The sequence below is a fragment of the Echiichthys vipera genome (assembly GCF_963691815.1).
Source record: "Echiichthys vipera genome assembly, chromosome: 9".
Lineage (NCBI taxonomy): Eukaryota > Metazoa > Chordata > Actinopteri > Perciformes > Trachinidae > Echiichthys > Echiichthys vipera.
Window position 1 is genome coordinate 4,957,011 of NC_139834.1, and position 23,812 is coordinate 4,980,822.

The following is a 23,812-nucleotide window of genomic DNA, read 5'->3' on the forward strand; positions in this document are numbered from 1 at the left end:
AGACAATCTGAATCTATAACCTTTAACATGTTATTAGGCAGGGTGGCACACTTAGACAGAGGTCGACTGAACTTGAGCTCATGTGGCTGTAGCGGTTGCTGAAGTAGGATTTCCTCTCTTAAAGTTGTTCTAATGTATAAGTCAGCAGTTCAGCAGAGGTTTGTAATTTAAAGCTGTTGGTGATCTAACACTCCCTGTGTGTAAATGTCTCAGCAGCAGTATGTGAATCCATAAAATTTTATTTGATTTCCCAGCCGCACATTCTACTATGGTGAAGAGTGTTTACTATATATAACTCCATAATTATGGCTTTATATTTTCTTCTGTTGCCACCACATTTTTGGCATCACATGCACTTGTAATCAGGAGGAATGGTATGCAATGACTTTGGCGGTGAATTATGCAAAAATCCATACATTTTTCCCCATAGAGAATTACGGGAAAGCGCTCCCAAGAACAGAAACAGTCCTATAACGTTGTTATACTTGAAGCTGGAAACTTATTATTAAATTATTTTATTGAACAGTTGTTTGAACCTAATATACTTTTAAAGGTCCCACATTGTGCTTATTTTCAGGTTCACACTTTGAGTTTTTACTAGAAGATGTTTGCATGTCTGTCTTTTTTAGACCCCCTCCTGCGCTTTGTGTCTCTGCGACATCATTGCAGGCGGGGAATGACTGTAACAGCACTGTAGCAGCACTTTCTATATAGTTTCGTTGTGACATCACAAAAGCACAGCGGTCGTGACGGTTCATTGAGTTTCTGTTTCTGAATACTGGCTGTATACCCTTTTCTGTGGATTGAGCGCTTTAGTACTTTAACAGTATTTATATAGCACCTCCACCTGCTTTATTATATCTAAATAAAAAAAATCATAGAAATCACTACTTTTTTTACAATATGGCACTTTTAATTAATATATAACGTTGTGCTATTTTGAATGCATACTGTAGCAATGGATACAGGAAAGTGCTATTCACTGTATAAATGTAAAAAACAAAGCAAAATTCTAATTTAAAAATAATAATAATAATAATAATAAACTCCATTGCTGTTGATACAGAAGAAAAAGTCTAAATTTGATTACTTTTGAGACAAGATCTGAATGTATGAAAAGCAAGATTTTATTATTTATTATTATTATTATTATTATTATGTGGAAAGAGTAAGTGGCAGTGATTTTAGTTTGTACGACTGATTAAGGACAATTTAAGATTTTATAACGGTTCTTTATGAGAGCATTTTACCACTCTCAATACACAATCCAGCATCTATATCTCCTTTAAGAGGTGAAAAATCTGAACGATACGTCAGAAAAAGACCCAGGGTGAAACATTTTACCCTGTATCTTCTATCTACATCTTCTATCCTCTGAGTCATTGATCTACATGTCAAATAAAGATCCCTCATATAATCCTGATCATGACCTCACATGGACCACAGGTCACTTTCCCATCATGCATCTCTGTTTTATCTCCCGACCCTGGCTGCTAGCTTCCTGTACGTTTGTGTGAGCACGTCTAATTCTGAGAAAAATGATGGGGGGGTTTCCTGATTTCCCTGAAACAAGCAAATGATGATGCTTTTGAAGAGAAAGAGAGGTGAGAGAAGATGAGACACGTATAAAGAAGAGATTTAATTCAAAACACTAAAGATTTGAGCACTTCTTTCAAGGAGGCCGTGTTGCGAGAATAGTAGCGTGAGAGTCAGAAAGAGAAGGAAAGAAAATGACAGGGACGAGGAGGGAAAGAGAAGACAACAGGACATAAGAGATGGGAGACAAAACAAGTGTTTGACTAAAGAACATAGGCGATGTATTCAGTGGGAAACGTCTTATATTTTCATGTGGTGCTGCAGTGCATTAATTACAGGATAAGAAATGATAAGCTCTGCTGAGGAGCTATGAATAGGCAGACGGAGAGACAGACAGATAGCTGACTGTGCATCCGGATGCTGACTGTCTCTGGGTTACTCAATGTGCACTAGAACCAAGCCCCCACCACAGGCCATTTTCACAGCATCATTAAACTTGTTTAAGGCCTGGGGCAAAAAAAACATTCCATGTATGTTTAGGTCATATCTCCATGACAACACTGAGGGGGGTGAATTTTTTTGTACTAGGCTAGTTATTTTATTAGAGGTTAAAGTTTATAAATAATTAGGGGCGTGGCCTCTTGAGTGACAGCTAGCCTCTGGCCCTCACTTTTCCTCGGAGGCTAGTTGTCAGGATTAGCATCATTCCGTCATCTCGACCTGGACTGTGGTCATTCGTGTGGTGGTGTTTCTATAAGTGACAAGATGGTTTGCTCTTCGATCAACTGTACAAACAGATTGTTTAGGAACACACCCTAACGTTAGCTCTGTTATGCTAATTAAAAATCCGCACTTGCACCGTGAGGGTCGGTGTTTTACAGTCTATGAGCATCGTACTGTGTTGAATATCAATTTAAATCATAGATCAGAAATGCTGCCTGCCCTTCACTCCCAGAGCCAGTGTAATCTTTGCTAGAGACACGGTACTCCAACTCCCGTTTATCTAGTAGCATGTTCTGTTAGCCTAGCTCCCGGGCGTAGGACCTAATGTTGTGGCTCCCAGAGCCAAATATGACTGGATTAAGTTAAGAGAACAGGCCCCAACGGAGAGGCTACGTCCATGTGTTGTAGAGTCTATGACAAGAACACCTTTTCTTTCCCCTCTGAGCACATCCTTAAAGTTAAAGTTAGGAGGGGCTGGTTCAACAATGCACTTACTAGTTTCTGTTAAAAGCATTTGAGATTGTTAGACAAAAGTTCCCTTAGGTACGGATCTTTCAAAAGTTCGTTCCTCGGCTCCTCCTGTCCACATGTCCAAGTGTCCTTGGGCAAGAAACTGAATCCCAAATTGCTCCCGACAGTCAGCCAGCACTTTCAACCACCTTGCAAGGTGGCTTGCTGCCATTGGAGAGTGTGTGTGTGAATGAGAGGCTAAATTGACTATATTCATCCATGCAGGTGTACAGCATGGTGATCAAATGTCAGTTCTTTACTAACCTCTATAAATGCAGAATCTGTAGGCAAAGGGACAGGTGCTGCGTTCCATTAGTGGTTCAACACGCCCTCGTTCACTACCCCTCAGCACTTGCCCTCGGGAGAATCCCCACCGCCATTTTAAGGATCTTGCAAGTCCAAAGGCATTTCTGATTATTTGTGAGAAACAGTACTGAAATTATCAAGGGCAGGTGTGTTCCATTTCACTCCACGCACAATTTCCCTCTGCTCTCCAAGTGGCCTCCGTGTGACGTGTGCTGCTACGTAACATCAAGGGCTGAGGGGAAGTGAAGGAGGGCGTGTTGAACAACTAATGAAACACAGCTAAGATCTTGGTATCAGACGTGGTCTAGTTTCCTGTTTGTAGTTGTACTGACCGATCAGCAGGCTTTGGTTGCATGCAGGTAAACAGTTTGTGTGGAGCTTTTCGTGAACTTTTTTAAAACTTATTTATCTTTATTCATATGCAGATATCTGTTTATAGAGACGTTGTCTCTCAAGTCCAACTCATCCATTTTTGCATCTCAAGTTGCTGGTTGGACCTAGAGTGCAGAGAAGTCAGAAATACCGGCTGTTGCCCTCAGATGCTGGTCCAGCAGGTAGCCCTTAGCTCCTGAGACTGGTTCATGACAGAAGTGTGACTAAATTTGCATAATTTTTACACTTCACTATCTATAGTATTAAAACTTCGTAAGCATGTGGTTGGGTATACTTATAATTGTGACGAACACATCGTCACCAGTTTTGCACCCATGGCACCACGCACTTTAGACTGAGTGTGATTACAGATGCGGAGATTTGCACAATACATTTTAACACATTGCTTTTTGTACATTTGTATTGAAATGGTTACCATATGTATTGAATGTCGCCATGTTTGTTGTCCTTTGTTGGGTCTTGAGGTTGGCTGTGTGTGCCGCGCAGCTCAACCTGGAGCAGAGGGACATGGGGTTAAATGTCCAGATGAAATGTGTTAGTTGCTTAATTGAGGAGCTAAGAATGAGTATTGTGTTGCTCCATAAGTGTGTGGGGAATAAATCAAGAGTGTTGTGTACTCACCAGTCTGTTGTCTTCAGGGTGTGCAGGCAAAAGGCTTCCCCAGGAAACAGACGCCGCTTTTATAGTTCCGGGCACAGCCAAGTGTAAATTGGTGTGGGGATGCTAAATGTGTGCATTGTATTTTAGTGGGGGTAATATGAAGTGTATTGGTGTATTTTCTGTTAGTGGACGGAGAGTAGGATGTATATAGGTCACAGAGGAGGTGGTGTGTGTACAGAAATAAAAACAATGGTGGGTTAAACATGTTTTAGGCCGGAGATCCCGGGTAATGGATTGTTCCGGGGTAATGGGTTGACACCCTATAAATAGGCGCCATTTTGGCAACCTGGGGTTCTTTTGGTTGGTGGCACTGATGTGCCTATACTGTTTGTCAAGAGCGATAAACAAAAGAACCGCCTTGGTGACTCACCTCAAACCTTGCCTGTGGATAATTTTTTTGCTGTATCATCCAGCTTCAATTGTGGTCATTCTCACAGTAATGTTTTGACATTTTTTAAAAATATATTAAAAAAAATTGTAAGTGGCCTTTTGGTCCCAAATAGTTTGGTGTTTTCAGGATCAAGACTCCTGGTTTTTGGTTAATAACTCTGGATTAGTTTAGAACTCGCATGTACCCTTTTATTTATTTATTAACATTATAATAATAATAACAACACGAACAATAATTATCATAATTATTGTTATATCATCTTAAAATGGACAATAAAGACCCCCGTGCCCTGAAGGGAAGCATCTGTATGTGGTACATTTCTTCACTCATTTATTCATTCCCACAATTTGTCACCCAACTGTATTTTGAAGAATAATATCGCCAACGTATGTCCCCATAAGTGTTCAAGCTTAAATAACAAATGCACCACCAGGAGCTTTTCAAATGTGAAACAGAGACAGTTTGAATGTCAGATGAAATTGATACAAATACATGAAAAAAAAAACAAGAAAGTAAAATCTTTCCCCAATCTGACTCAGTTTTTGTTGCGGCCTTGGAAAGTCTGAGGCTTTGTAAACAAGCTGTGACGTTTTTATACTGTTGCTGTGTCTCCAAAATTAATTAAGTTGTTTATCAGCCTTTAAAGCAATTTGGAAAAACAGTCTCATTTTCACACTTTTGTTCATATTTATGGAATTATTCAATCAGAGACTTTCATACACTCCAGGACCCTGAAACTGACTCAGCATGTAAAGTCTGTATAAACCTCCAGTTCAAGGGGAATTTAGGAAAAAAATGCTTCTTCTCAATCACGCCCATGTATTTTTGGATCATAAAAGATCACACACAAACACATAAATGACCATGCAGACATCTAACACAAGCAAAATTGAGAAAAACGGACTAATTTTCTCATTGAGCAGCATCTCTTGAATTGGACAGTGGGATTTTGAATGCGTTTCATGGGACCATGAAACTCCTCATGGAGCCCACTCCAGAGGAAAAAACAAACATAATTACCAAAAAAAAGAAGAGTATAAGGCAGTGTCAGCAGGATGCACCGTTGAAACCTGAAAAAAAACAACAGAGCTCTCAAAAATAAACTTTATGTAGTTCAATCTAGCGTGTAGGTCATACACTGTCATCAACACACCTCATAAAACTCATAAAAACACAATTCTGATTTTATGTTTTATTTCATTTCAGCAACTCTGTTGTAGACTGTCTTATGACATCATTTTTAAAATTGTGATATGTTTTATTCCGTAACAATTTTTTTAGCAGCAAAAAAGGCGCGTTGTCATCAGTGGGCCCGACAATTTTTCCAGACGCAACACCTCCACAGCTACTCAGGGTTTCCTGCAGAACTTTTGTTAGTTAAGGTGGGGGGGTGTGGTTTTTTCTGGGGGACTGGTGGTCTTGTTTGTGCGATGTAGACCTTTTCAAAGACATTTACAAAAACATTACAAATCAGTTCTAGTTTATTTCCTCATCTCATCTCATCTCATCTAATCTTCAACCTCTTATCCAGGGTCGGATCAAATCAAACTGCCCGTATTATCAGTGAATTTGCCACAAAGTGAATTTGTTTCATGACCAATGAATTGCAATCTGAGTCTCTTAATGTTAAAATGTACATAGTAAGCGGGGGCGCTACCAGGGATTTTTGGCCCATGAAAAGATGTCACATTGGGCCCCCAACAAGGCACCAGCCGCGCCAACCAAGTTGCATTTTTGGGCTGTCCAGAACCCAACGACCCATTTAAGCTCTAAATAACTTTACTCATAGCGCAACATCACTATATTCTTTTGTGGTTCATTCATTTGCGTCACACTGTGTTTGCTAAATTACTCTAGGGTTCAAGAGTTAAAATATTGCCCAACAAAAGGTGAGAGTTTCATGTTAACCTTTACTACAGGAAGCAAACACAAACTGTTAGCAACATTAGACCTATTCTGTTTCACAGTATAGCTTTATTTTTGAGACATCACAAAAATTGAAAGGATTTCATAAAATCAGCAGCTCTAAAGCATAATTATCGCAACAAGAAAATAAGAACCATAAAACATGCAGGACAGTGCCCCTTCAGGAGCAGGGCTGGCCACCCCTGATCTAAAGTGACCTGTGTATTATATTTTTGAAATTAAAATAGACCTATTTGTTCAAAATGAATCAATAATGAATCATGAGAGCCCAATTCTATGTTTTGATTAAAATGTTGAACAGTATGGCCAAGTCAGCATGAATGAGTTTTTAAAAATCTGTTGAATGAATATTTAGTGTAAACTCAACAATACAGTTAATTTGAATATTTAGTGTGAACTAAACAATAGTAAGTATGAATATTTAATATGAACTAAACAATAGTTAGTCTGAATATTTAGTATAAACTCAAAAATACAGTTAGTGTGAAAACTTAGTATAAACTCAAAAATACAGTTAGTATGAATATTTAGTGTGAACTCAAAAATACAGTTAGCACACAGGAGATCAGATTTGTGTGTATTATTTTGCTGTTTATTAACAATGTACGAAATGTAAAACACAATCTGCTAGACTTGTTGACTGCAGCTTTAAGGTGACAGGCCTTACCTGTAAAGTGCTGCGGGAAACCCTGCTACTGGATGGATTGCTATGAAATCTAGTGCACACATTTATGGTCCCCAGAGGATGAACCCTGCTGACTTTGGTGAGCCTCTGACTTTTCCTCTAGCGCCATCGTTAGTTCATCATACGAACCTGTTGATGAGAATCTGCAGAGTCTGTGTAGTAGAACGTCCATGCCTCATGTATTTTGGCCGTAAGTAGAAGTGAATTCATGTCTACCAGCCAATCACAACTGAGAATTTTCAGTGGTTATTACTCAGTACAAGAAGAGTTAAAGAATTAAATGATACTTTTTTCTGTCTTGCTTAGTTTATGCTTCTTAAATCCCTTTTCTAAAATGCAAAGGTCATACAAATTATGTGTGTGTTTGTTGTTTCTTTTGTGAAGCTTGTGCATTATGCAAGTGTGTGTGTGTGTGTGTGTGTGTGTGTGTGTGTGTGTGTGTGTGTGTGTGTGTGTGTCTGTGTGTGTGTGTGTGTGTGTGTGTGTGTGTGTCAGTGGGTGATAAAGGCGGGGGGATTCCCGCAGCGACCTGTGTTGACGGTGTGTATGTGTGTGTCTCCAATCCATCATCACACACACTTCCCTCCTTCAGCGCGTTCGAAAATAGAATGGTGTGTGAACATGACCTCTCCCACACATAAACACACACACACACACACACACACACACACACACACACACACACACACACACACACACACACACACACACACACCAGTAAACACGCCCATTACGATGCCATTGTGTCTTGGCTTCTTGTCCAGAATGTGGGTGCGTCTTTTGTTTGTGTGTGTGTGTATGTGTGTGTGTATTATCAGGAGTTGCAAGGAAAAATGTCCCTCTCGCCATGTTCTCCCTCCTTCTTTCTCTCTCTGTCTCTCTTTTCTTTCTCGCCACAAAGTCTGGAGTTGATGCCAAATTTCCTTTGTGGCAAAGGTGTGGTGCCACGACAGTCTCTCTCTCTTTCTCTCTCTCTCTCTCTCTCCCTCTCACACACACACACACACACACACACACACACACACACACACACACACACACACACACACACACACACACACACACACACACACACACACACACACACACATTCTGCTCTGTTAAGTGATAATGAACTCCATGGTGTCCTGATTTACGAAGATAACAGATGAGCTGGATGTGCAGAATTTTGATGCCGGACAAAGTACTGTTTCCTCTGCTGAGATCATTATTTCCCCGGACGCCTCTGATAACATTATAATAATATATGAAAGCAATTATCAATAAACTGATTAAAAAGGGAGGCTGCCACTTTGAACTTTGTTGTTTGACCTATGGAGGGAAATATCTCTATAATTACTTGGATGGATTGCATTTTGTACAGAGATTCATGGTCCCCAGAAGATGAAACCTGGTGGTCTGACTTTACATCAAGCACAGGTCTGAATTCACACTCGTGCTGTATGAGTTCATGACAAGAAACCTTTGCCGATGCTAAATGTTAGCATGTTAAAACTTAATTCTAGATTTTGAAGCAGAGTGGGGCCTCTTCCTGCAGCTCTGCCCTCACTGTCCTGAGCCAATAGGAATGCTCCTGCTCTCTGAAATGACCTGTGCTTGACTTTCTAATGCCTGAAAACAGAGTCACTATTTCTTCAACTGTCCACAACTGGGTATGTACTTGTACCATGATCAGATCTGAGTAAGCGCACACCTACAAGGTTAACTAGTCTTTCACCCTATGCTTTCACCCCATATTGTTGTAACCTTCTTAGAGATATGTATGTCTGGTTTGATGCCCTATTTGATCCATTTTCCAATTTAAAATGAACCTTTCAGATTTAGTCCAGGTTTTCCTCAACCTAACCGTGTAGTTTTGGTGGCTAAACTAACCAAGCAGATACCGTTTTTGTTTGAATTCACACCGTTAACGGCATGATTAAAACGGCGACCTCACAAAGGTATGAAAGGGAATGAGAATGGTCCAGATTCAACGTATCTGTGGTTTTGCAAAAATAGACTATGCCAGCGTTTTTTTTCTGGCGATAGGGTTGAAAAAAAGACATACTTTTATTGTCTTGTGTACAAGATGGTGATGCCCCTGCTAAAGAAAGACCATGTGCATAACTACTGCACCAACTTACCCTTATTTCATAGGGACACAGAAATCCCAAAAACAATCTGAAAGTAGGAGGCTGAGACTCAAATATACACACCTCGATACTTAACAATGACATAAAGATGCAGCAGATACACAAACACACACACACACACACACACACACACACACACACAGACACACACACACACACACACACACACAGCCTGGGACAACACATTAAGTGGGAGTAGTTCCTGGTTGGTCAAGCAGGAGGCTCTGAGACGCCGTAGCAGTCTCCCTTGGAGCTGGGCGTGGGGAGGAAAGTGTGTGTGTGTGTGTATGTGTGTGTGCGTGTGTGCGTGAGTGCAGGGGGTCATTATATTGTGGTGGAGGGAGGGGGCAGCAGGGTCCTAGGCAGACAGACAATCCCAACGCATACAATATTCATCTTAAGAGGTCATTTAGTTGAGGAATGAGTTTGGGAATAATATCTGACTTTGAAGCACTAGTTTTCCTCAGGAGTTCACTACGTAGACAGCATCTGTATCAGCTCGCTGATTGTTGTACACACATATAAAACATACATTGATGCAGTGTGGCAACAGCACAGTATATTTAACTCAACAAGCTGCCAATTTTTCCACCGTGCCCATATTTGTTTCATCATCCTCTGGAATTCATTTTCCCAAAATACACCACTGTTCTGTGGTGTCTGCCACGATTTCAGCTTCTCGAAAGAAGAACATGAAAGTGCCGCGTATCAATGTTTGACAGATTATTTCACTGTGAAGGGTTTTCCTCAAGATAAAAACATTTCCAACTCAGGCGGAGCAGGTGACTTTCATTTTTTGTTCCTCATTTAACTTTTTCCTTTTGTTTTGTCCGACCAAAAGTCAAAGGGATCCATTTACAGTGGAGCTAAGTCTCCATAAAATGACTTTCTCATGCAACTAAACTACGTTCCCAGGTACTTCACTGATGGAGGGCTGTGGGTAGGAAGATTAGGTTTGATTTTTACGTATCATAAATACACTTTGAATCAAAGTTGGATGGATGGCTCAAACAAACACAGGACTTTCTGATCATGTGTGACACCAAAAGTCAGCGTTAACTTATTCTAATTTAACTTAAAGCTGGGTTAGACAATATATTTTAGGAGATGTTGGGCAAAAGAAATACATAATAATGTTTGTGAGAGCTGTTTTCCTGAAAGAAAAGACTTCTGTACCTCTTATTAGTTCTGTTTTTAAGGCTTTAGAAAATGTAACCTGTTAGGGGGAGCGAGAGAGAGCGAGAGAGAGAGAGAGAGAGAGAGAGAGAGAGAGAGAGAGAGAGAGAGAGAGAGAGAGAGAGAGAGAGAGAGAGAGAGAGAGAGAGAGAGAGAGAGAGAGAGAGAGGGAGAGAGAGAGAGAGAGAGAGAGAGAGAGCATTTCCATTGGTTCAGGACAGAAGAGGGGAGAAAGAGAGGTCCCACTCTGCTGCAAATTCTGCATTAAGGTTTTTTTTTAGTTTTTTTGCTTTTTACCTCCTGCAGCTTTAAAATACAGCTTTTTATTACATAACAAACGTTGTTATTTTAACACAAACAGGATCTCTTTCTGAACCCAAACAAGTGGTTTTGTTTGAATTCACTATGTTAACAACATGGTGAAAACTACGACCGTTGCACAACATGAACCTGTTGCTGGACTGAAGACGATTTGGTTAATCTAGAAGAAAGCATCCCCTTCTCTGGATATTAAAAATACAGTGCAGTTGTATGGGAAAGCAATAACTGAAACAGGAGAATGTTGGGCATAAATGAAACTTTTCATCCATTATCAAAATTGTGGACTAACTTCATGTCGTTTGGATCATTTAACATGCAACTGCATGAATATACTCATGTTCACAGTGAAGTTCACTGTCTTGTATGAGCAACTGGCTGCTGCATCAAACTTGGAACTCTACTGTTGGGATTAAACATGCCCAAACCCCCATCAACACCACCACCCACTCCCTATGCAGCTCCTGCTCTCTCTGTCTCTGTCTGTCTCTCTCAGTCTGTCTCTGTCTGTCCTTTTGTCTGTCTGTCTGTATGTCTCTCTCTCTCTCTCTCTTTCTTTCTCTCTCTCTTTCTTTCTCTCCATCTCTCTCTCTCTCTCTCTCTCTCTCTCTCTCTCTCTCTCTCTCTCTCTCTCTCTCTCTCTCTCTCAGTGAGTTGTTGTTAAGCTCAGCCACTAATCGCTTTGGTTGAGACTGTGGTCAACTGTGTTACCGCTGTCCTGCCCTCAAATATATACACACACACACACACACACACACACACACACACACAGTAAGCTTTACACATACAGAAACATACTCAAAGTGTGTGTATTCATGTCTCGTCTCTCATTTGTGTGCAAACTTAATTATAAATTTGTCATCTTGGTTTCATTTTGATGTGTGTGCTTGTTTCATGCATGTGTGTTAAAGAGTGTGTATCTGTGCAGATATGCGTGTGTGTTACAGCTTGTGTGCGTGTGTGCCTTGAATGTGTGTATTCGTGTGTGTGAGAAGCTCCATTCTCAGTTGGGCAGAAACAATGGAACCTCTCTGATTACATCTCCCTGTACAGGCCGACAGTGTGTGTGTGTTCGTGTGTGTGTGTGTGTGTGTGTGTGTGTGTGTGTGAAGCTTCAGGGGGGAGGAAAGGGTGGCGTTCGCAGCGGAGGAAAGAGGGGGAGGCAACGCTCGGACCTGCCCCCTCCCTCCTTTGCTCCGTCTCCCACACACACTCACATCCCATCCTCTTGCGCCCGCCTGGTGTCTCATTGGTTAAATCCCTGACTATATATTTATGTGATTGGTCAGGGCGGGGTATATATACTCAGCGTGGGTCGGTTAAATCTGGCCACAAGTTTCAAAACTTTCAAACAGGGCAGACAGACGGAGAGACGTGGGTCGGACGGCCCGTGTGACGGAGGGGAGTCAGGCTTTGTAGAAACCACTGCACCACACTCCAAACAAGAGCTGTTGTCTTCTGAGAGAAAAAAAGAGCAAAGAAAAAGAGAGAGGCAGAGTCATTGTGGATCCATTTCAGGGGGAATATCCTGCACCACAACTTGTTTGTTTTCTCTTTCTTCCTCTTTCTTCCCCTCCTCTCAGATCTCGATGCTTTGCTTTGGGATTTGTGCTCCAAATCCATCAAATTCCTCCCTTGATCTTTCTCTTTGTCATCCGAAGCATTTCGAGCTACACATTTTTTCCAGAACTTTGCAACCCAACGAACTGAGACAGACGTTTGCAGAATTTCACTTGGACTAAAAGTTGAATCCAAGCCTGGTTCTGGAATGAATTTAACCGAGCCCAGCTTGTCGAGAGAGACTCTTCTGCATGCCAGCCGGATGTCTCTCGGGGGCCCATGGGCGTCCGGGACCCCGAGCCCTGCTTCTGATTCTGAAATGGGTTTTGAGCATAACCTCTCCGGGGACTGCAGTTCTCCTGATGGCCTTGGAAGCGGGAACATGAGGAGAACAGAAGCGAGGATTTCTCTGACGCCCGGTTCAGGGGGACAGAGTCCGGACCTGACCCAGGCAGGGGGTGTGTCTGCAGGCACGGCCGATGGGAAGACTGTTGGGGGCGACCAGAGGATCCGCAGGCCCATGAACGCCTTCATGGTCTGGGCCAAAGATGAGAGGAAGCGACTGGCTGTGCAGAACCCTGACCTGCACAACGCTGTGCTCAGCAAGATGCTCGGTAAGAGACCATCATCATCATCATCATCATCATCATCATCATCATCATCATCATCATCATCGTCGTCGTCATCAGGGCAAAAATTAATAAATAAAACTGAAACTGTATGTAGAGTATCAAAACTTTCCAGTGAAACCAGACTGGTGAAATCCAATTAGAGTTGGCAGCTTTTTAAAAAGCTGAGAGGATTCCGAGAATCACCAGAGCGCGGACGGTTCATTTCTTTGCATTCGTTTTAACTCTGTTGAAGTGTGAAGGCTTCCCACATCAGGACCCAGTTTCCCCAAAGCATCCTAAGATGATCTTTCCCCCACTCTGAGATCATTTCAGTTTTAAGAGGGTTTTGGTGGAACTGGGCCCTGACAAGTTTAGATCGTCTGAACCAACAAATCAAACACGGGTGCAGATCTACCCTAAAGTATTCAAAATTGAACAAATATATTTTCATACTTCACATTCTTCACATTTTAGATTTACATCTAAAAGGAAATAATTGAAATGGTGGAAAGGTGTTTTGTTGGGTCGACTTATGTTGTGTTTATTGTGCTCTTAGAACTGTGTGTTATTTTAAAACTGTTTATCAGCATAACTGGTATTGTAAACACATGATCAGTTCGTTTATAAAACTTGGTTAGGGCTTCATATTCTGATATACATCCTTATCAATGAATCATGCAAGTAGTCCCACACACTGGGAGAAAAGGAAGATGGTGAGAAGAATTAAGGGAGAGTAGACGTTACCTTCCTGAGACCCTTAAAATGATTATTTACTAATATAACAGTTAAGTAAGCAGTGATTTATTGGCAGTAAATTATTTCCTGTGCAGTACTTTTTGAATGACATGGAGAGCCTCTATGAAGTTGTGAATTATGATGGCATAGTATGAGTGTCATACGGCAAAAAAAAAAAGAAAAAAAGAAAAATCATGAGCCCCCACAATCCTGACATCAGATCTGCACCCCTGATATCAAAGAAAAGTTTCGGGGAAAATTACTTTAAGGGTTTGTGTAATTACGAGTCATTATTTTACCCGTATGTATATCTCTGTGTGACAGACACCACTTATCTGAGCCAGTGTAGTCCCAGCAGTGCCAAAAGGACAAATATAACAAACTCATGTTAGAACTACTTTTAAACACAAATATACATGTTTATACAATATGGATATTACATTCTTCTGTCAAAATTAAAGCAGTAAAACTGACATCTGTGATGAATACAATAACAAATGAACAGTGCCAAATAATTTGTTTCCGAGTTCTAAAATAACTTGCAGTGAGATTATTATAATATTTTTAACGCCTAGATTTCAACATTGAAGTGACAACATTGAAGAAATATTTTAGAGCATCAAACATTCGCTTGAAAGGTGTAAAAAGTTTGAAGTTTCTTCACAGGACTAACTACTCAAACCACTCCTGAAGTAAAGATCACTTCTCCGCTGTTCACAATGCCTTCATTGTTTTAAAAAACGACAAAGGTTTGCCAAAATTGCAACCTAAAACTGCAGCTCTTCACAATATTTGATAGAAAATATTTTAGGTGGAGTATGTATTTATTGTTATGTAATCCTTTATTTAAAATGAGTAGTCTAATTGAGATTAATTGTGAGAGGATTGCATTTTTATCACCATAGGTCCATTCATTTTTAATTTCCAGGTTTTAATGCCAGTGAATATGTGTATTATAATAGTAAGTACATCGATTGCATGAAGCAAATTGGCCTGGTTTGTTCTTGTTTTTAATATTACCCTGCTTCAAATGAATATGTTTCAAAACAAAACTTTTTTTTTTTTTTTACAATTACAGCTTCTCAGTGCAATCTGCTGAGCTCATCTGCGGTTTGAGATTTAAACCATAAAGTTTCTGGAAGGAAGCATGCATCTCATATTTCAGGGTTGCTGGCGTCTACAACCATAAAAGAAACTGGGATGCAATGTATGCAATGTATAAATACATGATATAGATATGATTCAAGCAGTTTCTGTCTATGAAGCTTTTTGATCGGAAGACATTATGAAGCCCCACAAAATTCAATTTTATTTAATGTCTTAAAGGCTGTAATGCTGCAAATGCTGCTGTCATTGAAGTTATTGTGGTTTTATTTTTTTTCGTCACTGCTCGCAGGTGAATCCCCAACAATGGAATGATTTCGATAATCAATTCCTCCTTTGAGTTATTTCTATACAAAAAATGTTTGCATTTGACTGGTTCAAATATGAATTTTTGTCTTGATTGTAAACAGTGAATACATTTGAGTTTGTTGGCAAAACAATTCATTGATAATCAAGATAATAAAATAATCTTTATATGCAACCAAACTGCTGTCCAATGAAGATGATGCTGATGATGACTTTGATTTAAAACATGATTGTCAGTGACATAAATAGCGATCCTTTTTTGCGGACCACCATTCTTTGCCCCGGGGATTTAAGATGATGAAAATAGTGTTTATTTTTTTGTTAAAAAAATTGTCTTTTTTATACCATTCAGGTCAGTCATGGAAGGCCTTGAATGCCACTGACAAAAGACCATTTGTGGAGGAAGCAGAACGTCTCCGTGTCCAGCACCTCCAGGATCACCCAAACTACAAATACAGGCCACGGCGCAAAAAGACCACCAAAAAACTCAAGCGGGTTGAACCAGGGCTTCTGCTTCACAGTTTAGCCCAGGGTGGGGCACCAGGTCTTGGTTTAGGACCTGGTATCAGCCCCTTGGATGCAGAATGTGTCTCTGGAGGTTCTCCTTATGGACATCTAGGTGCCCACCCTTCACATCACCATCACTCCCACCACCTGCTGCACCCTCTTGGACACTTCAGGGACCTCCAGGCCCCAGGAAACCCAGAGCTGGAGAGCTACGGCCTGCCCACTCCGGAGATGTCCCCTCTGGATGTTTTGGAAGATGGCGCTGGGGAGTCCGTGTTTTTTCCCCAACATATGCACGAGGAGGCAGGGATGGGAGGCTGGAGTGGCTACCACCACCACCTTCACCATCACAATCAGCATTACAGCCATAATTACAACAACCACAGTCACCACAGCTCCATTAATGGTGCAGCAACACACAGTCAGAGTTCAGGAATGAGTGTTGGTGCCAGTTTAAGCACCTGTTTGAACTCCAGTTTAAGTCCAGGCAGAAGTTCCAGAGTTGATTCTAGAATGAGTTCTGTTGAGTCAAGTATGACCTCTGGGATGAGCTCTAGGTTAAACCACACCTCCGGTCACCACATTGCCTTGAGGAGTCCTGTAAAGTGCCCTCCACCTCTATCTGACTCTTCCTCCCCTGTTTCCTACCCCCAGCCCTCCATCAGCCTCCCTGAGCCAATAAAATCTCACCAGACGCCACATCAACCCACTGCTTCTGTCGGCTACTTCAGCCAAATGTACGGGAACAGCGCTCCAAATGCTGCATATTACATGCCCTCTCACCTGGGGCAGCTTTCACCTCCTCCTGAAACTTCTCCTTCTTCCTGCTCATCCTCCTCCATCCCTACATCAACCTTCCCCCCTCCTTTGCACTTAGACCCTTCAAATGCAGAGTCCTCCTGCCATTTGGGGTCTTCTTCTGCTGAGTTTTGGTCCGAGGTGGACAGGCATGAATTTGATCAATATGTAAATGTTGGAAGGAATCGAGAGGATGCCTACAGACGTGGTGCGGGCTGTGGGAGTGGGTCCAAAGTCCTGAGCGGACGCAGTAGCAGTAGTGTGGGTAGTAGCATGAATAGCAGTGTTAGCAGTATTATTAACAGGGATGTAAGTAGCATTTTGAGTGATGCTGGTGGGTGTGATGAAGGCAGCAGCCCTCTTATCTCTGCTCTCTCTGATGCCAGCAGTGCTGTCTATTACAGTGCCTGCATAACTGGATAAAAACAGTACAGCATGGTCTCCTCTCCCATACCATACCTGTACCTCTTTATGTACTGCAATTGTTTGGTTTGGTTCATTTGATCCATTGTTACATGATAGGGAGGAACGATGTTGGGAAGATACGTTTTGGCTCATATTCTTAGTCATTGCCATACCTTGCTTATCTCTCCCAGATTCCATTTTTTAATGCTGAAAAGAAAGATGCAGGTGAGTGAGTTTCAATAATACCAACTCTCACTGGAGCTAGAGCTGGGTAGAGTTTTTGAAAAATCTGCTAACTTAACTGGCAAAGGAAGCACCTTTGTCAAATGAAATAAACATAAAAATGCAACATGTTTAGTTTTAGATTAATTCATTCTTTCTTAAAACATGATCATGAACAACTGGCTGGCTGGCTAGTTAACCAGCACGAGTAACTTATGACCCACGGGATTGTTTGCAGGATTTCTGGGATATGCATGAATTATTAGCTTATGCCACCTTTTTGGGCAGCGGATCTAGTCTAGTAGAAGGTTTAGAATGAATTTGTCATTTAGCTAGCATAGCAGATGAGAGAAAAGACACCATTTCTGTTGCCTCACTCCAAACTTGATGCTCTTTACCAAGATATTGCCTGTTGGGCCAATTGAATAGGACATGAAAATGCTGACATAGTACACTGTCATGCTCAGAGGTTGTAATATTTTATTTTCAGGCACTCAGTGGGCCATGCCTAGATGGTAATCCAAGATTTGCAAAACTCTCACCAGATGGTTGAGGTTAGGCATTGACCTTGAATGGTTAAGGTTGGATGGTTAAGATAAAGTATTGACCTTGAATGGTTAAGGTTGGATGGTTAAGATAAGGTATTGACCTTGAATGGTTAAGGTTGGGGGTTCGATGGTTAACGTAAGGCATTGACGTCAGATGTGTAAGGTTAGTATGAATCATTTGGCAACGAGTCTCGTGAGAGTTTTTTGCAAATCTAGCGTTACCATCTTGACATAACCCACTTGACATAAGGTGCCTCTCTTGACGAAGTAAACTGGGCAGATTAACAAAGGCAGCTGGAGAGCACCTTCAAATATAATTGTTTTTCACTTACTTATCAAGGATGCTAGATCTTTGTGTTATATATAATAAACAAGTCTTCATCAATAGCTGGATTTGTGCAAGTTGTTCTGGTGGGTACATAGTCTGAAGGATTCAGGGATGTCAAACAGCGCTTGCCTTAGTTGAAGTTGCCTACCTGCTACCTGTTTTACAGGTTTTGTTTCTCTGCAATCTAACTCCTTCTGGTATCAGAGAGTACATGCTATAGTAAGATTATGCAAGCAAAACATATTTCTTTAAATGCACTGTGTGTACTCCGGTCATCAGAAAAAAAAATCCACAATGTCAAAATCATCTCATATCATTTTTGACATTTCATCTCAGGACCAGACAAGTATTCATCTCCACTGAACTCCATGGAGTTTAGGTTAATTAATTTAGTTTGTAAAGTAGGGGACATGAAGAGCATTGCAGGAGAAAGTGGAGAGCTGGACAGAGAGAAAAAGACTGGACAGGAAAGACTTGATCCAGCCTCCACATATCTCTCAGCAGTGTTGTCGGGAAAGCCTTGGCTACGGCCTCGAGCAGACCACTGATGTCTCCCACAAACGATCAGGATGTTTTACAAGCCGGGCCTGGTTCTTTCTGACCGTGATACATGCCGTTCCCTCTCTGTCTCAGTCCATGACAGGGCCTCATGTCAAACTCCATGCCAGAATCTGAAAGTTTTAAGTTGCTTTCTTTCCTGGCAAACACAAATACTGTATGCTGATGAATCAAAGATCTTTTTTTTTTTTTTACCAGTAAGCTTCTCTGGTATAACTAACATATCACTTGTTTAAACAAAATGTTCTTTTTTGTGTGCGTAATTTTGACTGTGATTTTGTTCTACAAATAACAGAAGATGAATTGCCATTGGAACCAGTCTGGAAAACAGATTTACTTTAAATTCATCTTGTCTGTGGTCTGCATATTTGCAAATTCATGCAGAGAACATAGATATTGGTAAGCTGTGTGACCATTTTAATTACAAAGTTTCCTATTCTTAATTTCATTAAAACTTTTAAGGATAATGGTTAATGTGTTATGTGTTATGATGTAGCCTTTTACTGTGTATATATAGATGCTATGCCTCTTGACAGTATGTGAAGGAGAAATTGAGACTATGAAACGTTCTCTTGCACTGGGTTTAATGTCTTAGCTGTATAGAAGGAACATTACTTATTAAAAGTCAAATGTCCATATTTTTAAATTTTCTACAGAAAGGACTGTGTTTGTTTTGTTATTTTATAGATTCATGTCTTTTCTTAAAGGAAGAGTTTGACATTTTGGGCAATTATTTGCTTTCTTGCTGAGGGTTAGATGAGAAGATCAATACCACTGTATCACCAGTGACTGTGTGTTAAATACAGAGCTGGAGCTGGGAGGCTATTAGCCTAGCAAAGCAGAAGACAGGGCCCATGTGGAAACGGATAGACTAGTTCTCTTTAAAAAGTTTGCCTACCAGAAACTCGAACCATTACTAATCAACAGAAATGCCGAAACGATAGATTCCGATAACTAATTGTTAATTGTACCTTAAACCCGCTTCAGACCAAAGAGGCAATGTTTTTAAACCTGCCAGTTTACACCAATGTGACTCAACGTGACAAAGTATAGTCTCCATAGACACTCTGAACTTCTTTTCCAACTTTAGACTTCTTAGGCTTTTCTGTAGCTGGATAGAATTTGCAGCATCTTAAAATATGAACCAGGTTAGTGATGGTCAGACTCTCAGTCGACACCATCAATCGAGATGAGTCGGGCCGGGTCACACCGCTGCAACTTTTCCCTTTAACGTTCAAAAGCCTTTTCATCTTGGTGGGAATCTTTTGTCTGAACTGGGCTTTAGACATTTGGACAGTTCCAGGTTGGCTGTGTCTTCATGCTAAGTTCGGCTAGTCTCCCGGCTCAAGGTCTTTACTCATCCAACAAACATTACAGCGATATTGTTGAACTATTCCTTTAGAGATGATTTTATACAAAAGCATTGGAGCAGTGAGTTTCCACTGGTCTTTGTTTTTTTTGTGTAGTTCATCCCAAATGTTGTGTATTATTAAATGTGTAAACTTCCATTTGAAAGGAAATGTATAATTGTAAAGATCTCTTATGGATCTTATATGTTACACTCTACCAGAGACACCAGCAAGCCAGAAACTTCCTCTCCCACACCAATGTTGGACATTCAAATGAGATTTTAGTTTGTTCTAACAAAAATTACAAAAATCAACAGTTGTAGCCACTGTAGATGTCTCTCTGTATGTGTTTATGTAGCATCTATCCTGTAATATTTATGTGTACAGTGGGAGCAAAAACCAGAAGTCTCTCTTCAAGGATTGGTTTTGCATCTGTTCTGCATTAGTCTTACAGACAATATGTTTTTTTGTACATGAAACAGTAGAACAAAATGGTGTATCTCGTACAGTGAAACCACACCACACCGTTCCTTGTGGCCACCATTGGTTGCAAACAGAGAAACAGTAGATTTTTCCAAACGTTTCCTCCAGAGGACGGAGCCACAGAGAAGCGGCAGTTCAAGCAAAGTATTGAAAAAAATACTCTACATCTGCATTTGACATTCTTTTCTGTTGACACCAAACAGAGTCTTGTTTCCATTTTAATTTACTGTGACACACAAAGAACATCAGAGAGACAGGCGTTTTTTGGAGTCGTGCAATAACTCTTGGGGCTTTTGGTAATAATTATCTGAAGAAAAAAAAAAGAAACACCCAAGATTTTGGGATTAAAACAAAGGACTTTTTTTTTTCAGCAGTCATATAACGACAAATTAAAACCAGGATTTTCCCAGAAGTGTCACCGTGATGTTTCTAAAATCTGTCGGACAGGGATCACTTTAATATTTTCTTTAGAAATGGTTTTGTTTGTGTTTATGTTTCAGAATTGTGGGTTGGCTGTAAATGGATCTGTTCTGTTTCATAAAATAATGCAACAAAATAAACTATTTCAATGTTTCACTTTGGTTTGCGAATCTCTGGAGCAACAAGATTTTCTGAATTAAAACCAAAAACATGTGGTGTATGCATTGAGTTAGTTTACTGATATTTAGATTTGTGGCACAATTTATATGAACAATTGTGATTTAACAACCTTGGATTTCAATCTGTCATTTATGGTTCAGTTATGGTCATGAAAAGTCTCTTAAGCCACTTTATTTTAGTTGTGTTTGGGACAGTAAAACAAGGTTAAACAATCACACTTCTTAAAGCTTCTGCACTCGACATTTAGAACATAAATATGCAGCAAAAAAAACATTTTCCATGTAAAACTATAGTGTGTGTGTGTGTGTGTGTGTGTGTGTGTGTGTGTTTGTGTGTGTGTGTGTGAGTGTGTGTGTCTGTGTGTGTGTGTGTGTGTGTGTGTGTGTGTGTGTGTGTGTGTGTGTGTGTGTGTGTGTGTGTGTGTGTGTGTGTGTGTACACGTGTGTGTCTGTGTGTGTGTGTACGTGTGTGTGTGTGTGTATGTGTGTGTGTGTGTGTGTGTGTGTGTGTGTGTGTGTGTGTGTGTGTGTGTGTGTGTGTGTGTGTGTGTGTGTGTGTGTGTGTGTGTGTGTGTGTGTGTGTGTGTGTGTGTGTGTGCTTTTTTTGAGTACTGGTCGAATAAGAAAAACTTGAGCTAAAGGTCCAGAAACCATAAGTCTTAGTTGGGGTGAAGACCTTGAAGACCTGAACATGTGTGATTACTTTCCTCTGCGCCTTGTAAGTGTCAAATTACTTCCTGTTTACAGTCATGGGTCTGTCCTGTAACCTTTCACTGAACATGGTCCGTCTTTAAATCTTCGTGTCATGCATTGGTAGATGCTAGATCCTACCCGTGGAACGAGTCACGTCTTCATGTATAATTTATAATTAAGTAGATTATTGCTGCCTCATATTAATTCAGTACAACGTGACATTGTAGCAGGTTCAAATCACTGTGTTTTGCAGCTTTCCCAGTACGCCCGTGTTGTCGTCCAGTGTGTATGATCTAACATCTACCATTCTGTGCAAACCAACAGAGCTTCATTTTGCAAGTCGAGTACCCGGAGTTTCAAATCACTTTTAGAGGTATGTGCATAATATGGTACACAAGATGTTCATTTGGATTTCATGTGATTCTACAGCAGTAAGTACAGTAGGCCATGTGTATAAGAAGAAGTAGAATTCCTTTATTCATCCCACAAGGGAAATTACATTTTTTCCACTCTGTTATTATATTATTCAGGTAACACACACACAGGCCCGAAATACACAAATGCACAAACAGGACCTACTGTATATACATGCTATTAATGGAGAGATATCAGGGCGACAGGGCTGCCAATGGCTCAGCGCCCCAAGCAGTTGGGGGTTCGGTGCCTTGCTCAGCAGCACCTCGGCAGTGCCCAGGAGATAAATTGGCACCTCTCCGGCCACCAGTCCACTCATGGTTCACACATGGACTCGAACCGGCGACCCTCCGGTTCCCAGTCGAGTCACCAATGGACTAAGCACCCAGTAACTCAGTATATCTGGCTAAGTCGTGAGGTAACACCCATTCAAAATATGTTTTGCGGGTCCGAACCCCTTATTTCTACAACGCGGCAGTACCGTGTTCCCCGTTGTTTGAACAGATCTGAGTATTTAACAAACAACGTAACAGTCATTTTCCCGCCTTCCTGTCAGTGAAAAAGGTGTCCCACTGAAGAAAGAGGTGATCGTAATTGTTCACGTGCTTGCAGAACAAACCGTGTGAATTTTAGTGTGAAATGTGAAAGCTGTGGATGTCGGAAGATGAGAAAAAGGAGGGGTGAGAAAAGGAGGTGAAGAGGAGAAAATGAGGGTGGAGGAGGGTGCAGGAAGACAATCACCTCTGTGTTTGTGGCGTGCTGTAGTCCTCTGTGATCTGCTCTGCTTCTGCCTTCTCCGGGTTCAGACCCGACGCTAAACGAGTTCCCCCCCCCCCCCCCCCGAAAAAACCACTGTCGGACTCAAAAGAAAACATTTGGAACAAGGAAAAACTGTTCTCTCATCCTCTTTGCTCTGACAGTGTGTTTTCTTCTTTTTTTTGTGTCAGTTTTTCGGTCTTGTTTTATTCCCGCACAGCCCCCCAGACACTGTAATTTTCTCTTCTTTTTCTTTTGCTTTTCTTCTTTCCCACGAGTTTCATAGCTGCCTCTATGTAATCTCCTCTCCATCTCCCCCTGCCACCTCTCTATATGTCATCGTGTTTTTGTTTCTCTCTGTCCTTTCCCCCTTTTTTCTTTATCTTGCTATTTTCCACTTTATTTCACTTTTTCCACTGTCTCTTCTTTAATTTGTATACTTTTTCTCAGCATCCGTTACCTTTTTTACCCCTTTTTATACTCTTTCACCCTGTCTTTCTCTTTTCCTCATCACTCTCTTTTCTATTTTCTGCCAACTTTCAAGCATTTTGCTGAATGTCACCCCATCTCTTTCTCTTCCATCTAATTTCATCCAATTTACCTGCTTTTTCGCCTCTATCTTCTTTTTTCTTGCCGGTTTTCCACACATTATTTTTCAATTCATATAATTTTCATTCAAATCCCTTTTTCCGCCTACACATTTTCCCCTTCATTTTCCCCTTTTCACCTCATTCCTCCCAGCGTGAAGTAGTGGAGCGAGAGTTGTAGTAATGAATCATGCAAAAACAATAATGTTTACGGACGATTAAATGTATGATATTTAATATAACTTTCCTAACGTTTATTCACTTTATGTAATTTAATTGTAATGGAAAAGCTGCAGTTTTTTTTCTTTTTGAGGTAGTGTCCTAAACAATGTGGCATTAAGTATGGGTGAATTAGCAAACTAGCTTACGTTAGTTGTTGTAAAATTGAAACATTTTAAAGCTTCATCCACACACTCGCCATGGTGTAGAAACTCTGTTGCTGTCACCAGACCAGCAACAACTTTTTTCAGCTCATTTTCTGTAACCAGTGTAG

General features: G+C 40.8%; 1 protein-coding gene across 1 annotated transcript; it reads left to right on the forward strand.

Moving 5' to 3' along the window:
• The first annotated feature begins 12,106 nt into the window (after window positions 1-12,106).
• Window positions 12,107-20,720, forward strand: sox18 (SRY-box transcription factor 18). Its single transcript, XM_083919410.1, has 2 exons — window positions 12,107-12,930; window positions 15,425-20,720. Exons 1-2 carry the CDS (start codon window positions 12,525-12,527, stop codon window positions 16,798-16,800), a joined length of 1,782 nt encoding a protein of 593 aa, XP_083775536.1. The 5' UTR covers window positions 12,107-12,524; the 3' UTR covers window positions 16,801-20,720.
• Window positions 20,721-23,812: the final 3,092 nt, after the last annotated feature.